This window comes from Sander vitreus, chromosome 9, assembly GCF_031162955.1.
Source record: "Sander vitreus isolate 19-12246 chromosome 9, sanVit1, whole genome shotgun sequence".
Lineage (NCBI taxonomy): Eukaryota > Metazoa > Chordata > Actinopteri > Perciformes > Percidae > Sander > Sander vitreus.
This window is the reverse complement of record NC_135863.1, coordinates 659,147-667,722: the sequence shown is the minus strand read 5'-3', so window position 1 is coordinate 667,722 and position 8,576 is coordinate 659,147. Positions and strand designations below refer to the sequence as shown.

Sequence of the window (8,576 nt, the reverse complement as noted above, 5' to 3'; positions counted from 1 at the left end):
GAGTGGCTGGCCGCGGCCTCGGGGGCCAATAGGGGAGGAGGAGGAGGAGGAGGAGGAGGAAAAGAAAGAGGAGGAGGGAAAGGGTGAAGGGTGGGGGGGTCAAAAAGATCTCCACATCTGGAATCACTTCAGGTCAGGCCAGGCCCTGGCCGTGAAAGGTGAGAGCGGGCGCCTGGCGGGGGGGGGGGCAGGGGGGTACAGGGGTCTGACACTGGACATACCACAGTCAGGGATCAGCGAGGCTCAGGGAAACAACCAGCGACAGAAAAGAAAGAGAAATATCCCTTTTTTTTTTTGTTTATGTGGCATACGAGTCAGGAAAAAAACAACCTGAGTCATCGCGTCAATGAAGCACCTCTTTATTACGACTATAACCCTCGCTCAGCTCACACACAGCTGGACTTAAACAAGCGGAAGAAGTGCTTAAATCCTTTACTTCACTGGAGAAAATATTACAGGCAAAAGTCCGACATTCAATTTCAATTCAGAGCAGTAAAAACCTCCCACATTGGAGATAATGAAATGATGAAAAGCGCCCTACATTTTTAATGCTTTCGTGGAGATTGTCCTGCTTTCAGATCAGATGGATTACACGCCGAAAGTCAAAGTCACATTCTGAGACTTCATTCCCCTCTAAAACTCTTTACAAAAAGTCGATAACGTACTTTCATCGAGGCTGTTTTTCACTCAGCAACAGGGATGTTTTGTGAGCATATGGCATGTTGAATGTAAAATCTGAATCAGTAAAGTGAAAAACGATGATATAATAAGGTATTCTGTAAATACTCCAGTAAAGTACCAGCATGTCAAAGCTGAACTGAAGTAAGAGCACTTGAAAAATAAAAGGAAACAGGAGGCTGAAACACTGAATAATGATCGATGCCAAAGGAACAGCATGAAGACACAGCGGGAAGACAAAAGCCAACACCAAACTTTACGAGATAAAAGTTTCCTGAAATAACTGAAAGTGAATGTGTTCACTTTCATGCCGAATTTAACAGAAAGCTATAACAATTTAGAACATGTTGTAGAAAAACTTTCACAATGTATATAATGTTCGCCATCGCCAAAGCAATATTAAATGTTGAACGTTTTGAAGGGAGTTTGGTGTAAGACAGAAGCAAATCAGCGTTTGCACTTTTCTCAGGTATTTCTGAATTGTAAACTATAAAACTCTCCAAAAAAAATATTCCCACAGACAACATGTTTGTGTGAGAAAAATGGAAAAGCTACCACATCAGCTGCAGTTTTGATTGGAGCCCGCTTTTATGGCCCGTGTGCGCCATACGAGGACGAGTGTCGACGTGTGTTTGTTGACGCCGGAGGTCACGAGGGGCCAAGTAGAAGAAACACCTTGTATGACAGCCGCGGAGGGAAACGAGGCCCAGGGGCCCTCCATATTAAGGAGAGGATTTCCCTGCTCATAAATATCCTGTTTTTAAGATGGAAATATTCAGGTTGTGGTAATCACGGAGAAAGGAAAACACACAAAGCAGGAACAGCTTGAGGTTTCTGTGAAGGAGAATCTGTTCTCGAGTTGTAAATCTCTCTTTTATGGAGCATGCACGGGCTCCAAGATCATTCTGCTCTCCCAAATGCTCTTAACTATCAATACAACTTCTTTTTTTTTTATACTTTTCTGAAGCATGATTAAAGTCTGTCTGCATTGAAGCAATCATAGATTTCCCTCTTAAAAGTTCTCTTTTTGGTGGCCGGGTTGGGTCACTGGGTAGAGCAGGCGCACATATACTTAGAGGTTTATGCCTCGACGCAGACGTCCAGGGTTCGAGTCAGACCTGTGACGATTTCCTGCATGTCTTCCCCCCCTCTCTCTCCCCTTTCTCACCTAGCTGTCCTGTCAATTAAAGGCGGAAAAGCCCAAAAAATAATCTTTAAAAAAAGCTCTCTTTTTGCGTGGCCGGGTTAGCTCAGTTGGTAGAGCAGGCGCACATGCTGTATATAGAGGTTTACTCCTCGATGCAGCGGGTTTGACTCCGACCTGCGGCCTTTTGCTGCATGTCGTCCCCCCTCTCTCTCCCCTTTCATGTCTTCGTCTGTCCTGTAAAAATAAAGGCCTAAAAATGCCCCAAAAAAGCTCTCTTTTGTGGGATCTGTTGAATTGGACACCGTGCTGTTGCATTGCTTGTAATGCATTTTTATTAATTTACAAGTTTTTATTCTGTTACAAATAAAGGATATCATAGGATATTAAGAGATGGTTTTTGGATTCAGAAATACATTAGCCTTTTCCTTTATATTGGACTATTACATGAAAATCAAAATGCTCGTCATCAGTGGTATAACATGAACAACAGAAATGTGGAAAAACAAATCTATCTTTTTCTTTTAATTGCATAAATGTCAGAGGAAGTCCTCGCGGTTTTGTTGTTGAAAAAATAATGTTGTTGATCCCAAATCTGGTGTCATTCTATCCGACAGCCACGGGGGACGAAGGGAAAATCCACGTAGTCCTTACACGAGTCTCCGTCGAGAACAACTCTGATTAAAAAAAACCCAAACTTTCCATTTCAGTCACAATCACAAAATGGTAAAACTACGCAGATATTTGTCGGCTACAGCATCCAGTCTAGGTGTCTCATATTTTTTTTGTACAAAAGTAGAGTTCAGTGATGCTCAGGAAAATGTAAAAATGTAAAAAAAAAAAAGAAAAAGGCGGCTTTGGAAAAACATCCTGCCAGCGCTCGGTGTCCAAACAATTTTTGCATATAGGTGTAGTATCGCCACAGGGGCTGCTCCGTGAAAAAGAAGAGGAGGCTTCACGATCCGGGGTGTGTGAGATGATGCTGGACCCAGAAACGGTGTCCGTCCGTGGGGGTCCAGCGGCGGAGCGTTTCCCCGGCCTCTCCTCCTCTCAGTTGACCGTGGGCACCTGGTTCAAGCTGTACTCCTTGGCTTTGAGCCGCAGGTTGGCGATGCTGTTGGCCATGTTCATGCCCTGGGACGTGTTGGTGTTGGAGCAGGTGGGCGGGTAGGTTGCCATGGCGCTGAGAGACAAGAGCAAGGGGGGAGGAAAAGGGGGGTTACATCACCTGTGGCTGACAGCGAGCTGAAGCTCAGCGTGAGCCGCAGCTGTGGAAATATGGAAAAGGGGAACAAAAACAGGTATCACTGATCATGTACGGAGATGTAGACTAAATCTGACGCTCAGACACTCACAACCCCGAAAAAAATCCCCTCCAGGAACTGAACCAGTGTTTTTGCACATTTTGACCTGACTGTATATCACATGGCTTTTCTAAAAGCAGCTAAAAGCAGCTTGAACCTTGTGTTCTCTTATTTTGCACATATACCAAAACCTTACAGTTAATTTAGTTTGACAGTTATTGAGTTATTGAGTTTGAATATAGTATAGATTAAAGGACAATTCCGGCGCAAAACGAACCTAGGGGTTATTAACAGATGTGTACCCACTCTGTCGCTCACTGGGACATGTTTTCATGCTAATCGAATGAGTTTTTAGCTTGACAGACGCCAGCGCGGACCGCCGATTAGCTTACAACGCAAACTTGTCTGTACACTTACAAAGTTCTCAATGCTTCGGTTAACATTTAGGGACCCTCATTATGCTACCGTTGAAGTTTCGTGATATTTTGAGCTTTTTTAGTGGTATAAATAGCGATTTGTTTTTACGTTCCCTGTGCCCCGAATACTAGCGTCGTAAGCTAATCGGCGGTCCGCGCTAGCGTCTTTCAAGCTAAAAACTCATTCGATTAGCATGAAAACATGTCCCAGAGAGCGACAGAGTGGGTACACATCTGTTAATAACCCCTAGGTTTGTTTTGTGCCGGAATTGTCCTTTAACTTGTGTTTATATATTGAGAGATGACATTCATGTTCTACTGTGATGAGCATCCACTAATTCCTGCCGTTTTACATTTAAACATTAAGGTACAAATATGTACCTTACACCTCGGAAAATCCACAATGGACAATGGAAGGTGCATACTTGTACTGGCAAGATACATTTTTGTACTTTTAAGGGAATATTTGCTAAGTTTGTACCTTAGGGAATAAAAATGGACCTGTATTGTACCTCTTTTTCTGACAATCAAAACTGAATTGTTTTTGTCGCTTTTTTCTTTAATGTTTTTGTCACTTGAATGCAACACTAACGGCAACTTGTTACCAGGAGTTTTACACCTTTTCTTGGAATTTATGGTCAACAAACCTCATTTATGTGAGATTATACCAAATTTTTTAGTTTAAAAAAAAGCAGAATTAATGACTTTTTTTGACTAATAGTTAAGATCAGAAGATGTTGAGTGGATCACAGACTGGTTTATGTCCAGGTTTAGTCAGGTTATTGTTTTGAAACCATTAAAAAACTGCTATAACATTGAATAAAACACCCATAATGTAATTAAAGTAATCACTGGATTTATTGGAAACTGGAAAGACTGCAAATATTCAGTCTCTAAACTCCGGTCTTAACTTAACTGCAGGTCAAACAATTTGAATCTCTTTCATCGTGTGACCCCAACTGTCAATCTTATCACGTTATGATGGAGGATTTGCACCGTACTATTTATATTTGTAATCTTCTGCATGTGTGTGTGCTGCTGTGCGTCCCTGTGTGTGTAACAAGCATAGTGTGTGCGCGCTGTGCACGAGCCTAGGAGCATTTTACTAATTTGCTGTTAAAATAACAATGAAATGCTGCGTTATTGACTTTAGACCAGGTTTTTGTTGGTCATGGCGCGATCACTTCCCGCTGCCTCAAGATAGCAATACGCCCAGAATGCACCTGAACACACCTCCCTGTAAGACCAGCACGCACATGGGCGCACAGATGGGTGCAGGTGCATTTGCTATTTAAATAACGTGGGCGCTGGACGGGAAACTGTGTCGGTCTTAAACTAGCAAAGACACTTGCGTCGGGCTTTGCGTCGGGCTTTGCGTCGGGCTCTGCGTCGGGCTTTGCGTCGGGCTTTGTGTCGGGCTTTGTGTCGGGCTTTGCGCCGCGCTGTGCCGGGTGCAAGATAGGGCCCTTATAGTTAATCTTAACTCTCCCACATGTTTAATATTAAAGCTATAGTGCGTAGTTTCTGTCGTCCCCATGAGGAATTCTAAGTAATGACAACAACATTGTCGGCGCATCCACATGATACAAACCTTCCGTGACTGCGCACCCCTAACCCTAACCCGATTCTGATTGGTTTAAAGAAATGCCATTAAACCAGAGCACGTACCGGACGCCACAATCTTCTGAACATAGTCATACTGAGAAACCCAGAGAGAGCTGTGTGGAGCTGATAGTCTTAATTAGCTTTGTAGCAACTCATTTGGCGACGGCTTGAATGTAACGGACGTTCATTAATATCAAAAAGCTACGCACTAAAGCTTTAAAACATAATTTATAAAATCATGCCAACAATCATTACTTTAATAGCTTAGTAGTCTAGGCACTAAAAAGGTATGTATAAAGGCTTTAGGCCGCCCTACATGTTACTGTAGGCCCACTTTAAAATACAACTTCATATTATACAATATATGTAGTAGGGGGTCCCTGCTCTCTCTCTCTGAGCTAAGGGGTCAAAAACAATGAAGATCTATACAATTCAGATTTATACACACCACATTTAATGAGAGCCAGATTGTACTTTGATTGTACGAGACTGTTATGAACATGGTTTGTTTGGACATGGAGAGGGATATCAATGTTTTATTCTGGTTTCCTAATCATTCTGCTTTTGAATAACAATTCCTCAATAAATCTTTTCAATCAGTGAGGAGATGTTGTCTTCGTCTGTCGTTGTAAAGTGTCCCCCTATGTCTCTAGCTCAGAGTTTTAATATTGAAGCCTGATGTTGCTTAATTGACAAAGTAGAACAAATGGCAGAATGACGAATACAAAGGTTTTAGCCCAGAGTCCCCGAGCTTTCAGCCACATTTCCCAGGGACTTCATTGACGGATAAAGTGTGATGAAGGTCCTGAGAGAAAGGAAACATCCTGTCAGATTGTTTTTGTTGTTTTTCCCTCGAAAGAAATTCTTGTATTCTTGAGAAATGTAGTTTAATTTGTCTTTTCTCATTTTTTCCCTTCTCTGTACTTTGTTTTTTCACCTTAAATCTCTGTCTGTTGTTTGTTTTGTTTTGCAAAACAGGTTTTTTTTCCGCTCCGTGCATGATTTATTCACTTGTTTTGTTTTGTTTTTAACCAAAAAGTCATAAATTTGCAGCGCCTTTGTTTTCAGTTCATGCCAGAAGTCAATTTACGGCGGTGTTTTATTTTGGTGATCTGTTGTTGTTAAAGTGTCTATTCCTATGTCTTTCACTTTCTTTCCCCAAACTACAGACTTCTCTCGTGACTTTCACTCAGTTTGTTTCTCTTCATTCATGAATCATCAGGAGGCACACACACATCCACACACTCTTTGCAGGAGCTGCGTAACAATAATCTGCACAAAGAGACTCCGTCTAAATAACTACTGACTGTCCTTTCCAAGTCTTGAAACATGAGAAATAAGAATTAAGAAGGAATGAGGGTATTTATCATCTTTTTGTGAACATTTAACATAAAACAGCTTTTAACCATTTATCTGACACTAGTTCTGTTTTAACCCTCCTGTTGTTTTCGGGTCAAATTTGTCAGAAATTTGGGTTCCATGAAACCATTACTCTTCACAAGTTCACTTCTTTCATTGAATGTGGTTGTTTAATTCAAATTTATAGCATTTGTAAAAAAAAAAAAAAAAAATAAAATAAAAGAATGTTAAAAAAAAAAAGTAGCAAAAAACAAAAAAAACGATAAAACATCGGAAAAAGTGACCAAACAAAATGGAAAAAAACTTCAAAACCGCCGAGAAACGAGACAAAAAACGTTGAAAAAAGTGACAAAAACATTGGGAAAAGCGACAATAGTGTTGAAAGGGTTGACCATTAGTGTTGAAAAAGGAGTTTTCATTCATCAAATATGCTGCCTTAATACAGAAAGTTTGTCTTTATCGCTACAGTAGTGTCTCTGTGTGTGCTTAACGTGTTGTTGATGCGTTTTTAATATGTGTCTATGCACTTTCACCTGTGTCTACTGTGTATGATACTTGTGTTATGTTTTTCTCATGCCATCAACCTGCCAGTAGTCATGATCTGGAATAGTGGTTGTGTCATTATAACTGTCTATGCCTTTATGTCTTTCTTGTTTTATGTGTATTTGTTGTATTGGTGTAGTGTTATCTATTGTTTTTAAGCCATCGACCTGCAAGGGACTGCAGATGATAATTAGCCTGTATGGCTAAATCTGGCACATTTAAATGTTGGACTCTGTACTCATGTTGATTAATGTGCGTTGTCCCTTTTAAATAAAGAAATCCAAAAAATAAATAAAAGAGGGTTAAAATAGAACTATTCTATTTACTTTCCATTGGGTCAAGTGTTTGGTGTTGAAAGCGGTGTACACTGTGCGGTTCTTGTGTGATAATTCAGTGCAGATGGATTTAGAAAGTTACCAAACGAGCAGACATGATGCTCACTGGTCGATTCTCTTCTACTGTAGAAACCAACGGCTGCCAGAGGAAAGGAAGAAATTATTAAAAAAAAACATTAAATTAATGCTTTTTGAAAATGGGCTGAAATGTGCAGAAACACTGGTACGATCCTTTAAAGTGTAAAAGTGTAAAACGGACAGAGAAACATTCAAAAGACACAATCCAATTCAAGAAACACAGTCAGGAAAAAACAACTCTTTTGGAAAACACTAAATGTACTAAAATGTAGAAACTGCAGTATTCTTCTTTAAAAAAGGAGAATACGGCGAGTTTTCTTCAACAGGAATGTAGTAAAGTGAAAGCGTACTTGTTCTCTGAGGGCAGCATTTTCTGTGGCACTCGCACTGGCCCCCCCTCCGGCATCGGATACCAGCTTTAGGATCATATACAGTCAAGTGTTAGCACCACATTAGCGTGTTCCACGTAGCATTATTTCCTGCTTCACAAAGAAAGATCCCCCCTCGCTGCTCCGCATCCGGCCAAAAAGCTCTCGGGGAGTCTGAGCCACGGCCGCGTGGGGGGGTTTGACATTTTACACCCGTGTTTCATAACGGAGGATTACTGTAAATCACAACCAATGTAACCAGAGTCACAAAAAATGTTGCCCAGAGCTCTGTCTCTCTGTGTAGCGTGGATTATCTGGTGTGGTGTAGCAGAGAGAGAGGGGGGGTCACAGGGGTCAACAGAGGATTTCATACGGTTTGTTTTCACATTATCACCTCGTCAGGAGGGTCACAGGATCTGGGCCCGCCCTGCTCATGCTGACAGAGGGGAGCGATGGGACTGAGGGCGAGGAAAAGGCTGTTTTTATTCAACACAATTAGTTTGGAGTTAGATGAGTTATATGTGTGTGTAAGATAGGACTGTTGTGTTCACGGTGTAGGACAAACAGAGGCAGAAGGCCACGGCAGAGAAGAGAGAGACAGGAAAACACACACGCACACGCACACACACGCACGCAAACACGCACACACGCACACACGCACACACACACACAGAATCTGGAAAAGTCAGAGAGTAACAATCAATGTTTCTGGTTTCCTAAACAATCAGTAAATCTCAGTGAGGAGA

General features: G+C 41.5%; 1 protein-coding gene across 3 annotated transcripts in view; it reads right to left on the bottom strand.

Moving 5' to 3' along the window:
- Window positions 1-343: 343 nt before the first annotated feature.
- Window positions 344-8,576, bottom strand: part of prrx1b (paired related homeobox 1b) — a 34,493-nt gene continuing 26,260 nt past the window's right edge. The window contains exons 4-5 of one of the 3 annotated variants that reach the window (XM_078258274.1): window positions 8,225-8,288; window positions 344-3,005 (exon numbers count right to left, since the gene is read on the bottom strand). In XM_078258274.1, the coding sequence (XP_078114400.1) occupies window positions 2,778-3,005; window positions 8,225-8,288 (292 nt within the window). In that variant the 3' untranslated portion in view covers window positions 344-2,777. Of the gene's footprint in view, window positions 3,006-7,812; window positions 7,879-8,224; window positions 8,289-8,576 lie in introns of all 3 variants that reach the window. The other 2 variants (XM_078258275.1, XM_078258276.1) reach the window with 2 other exon arrangements.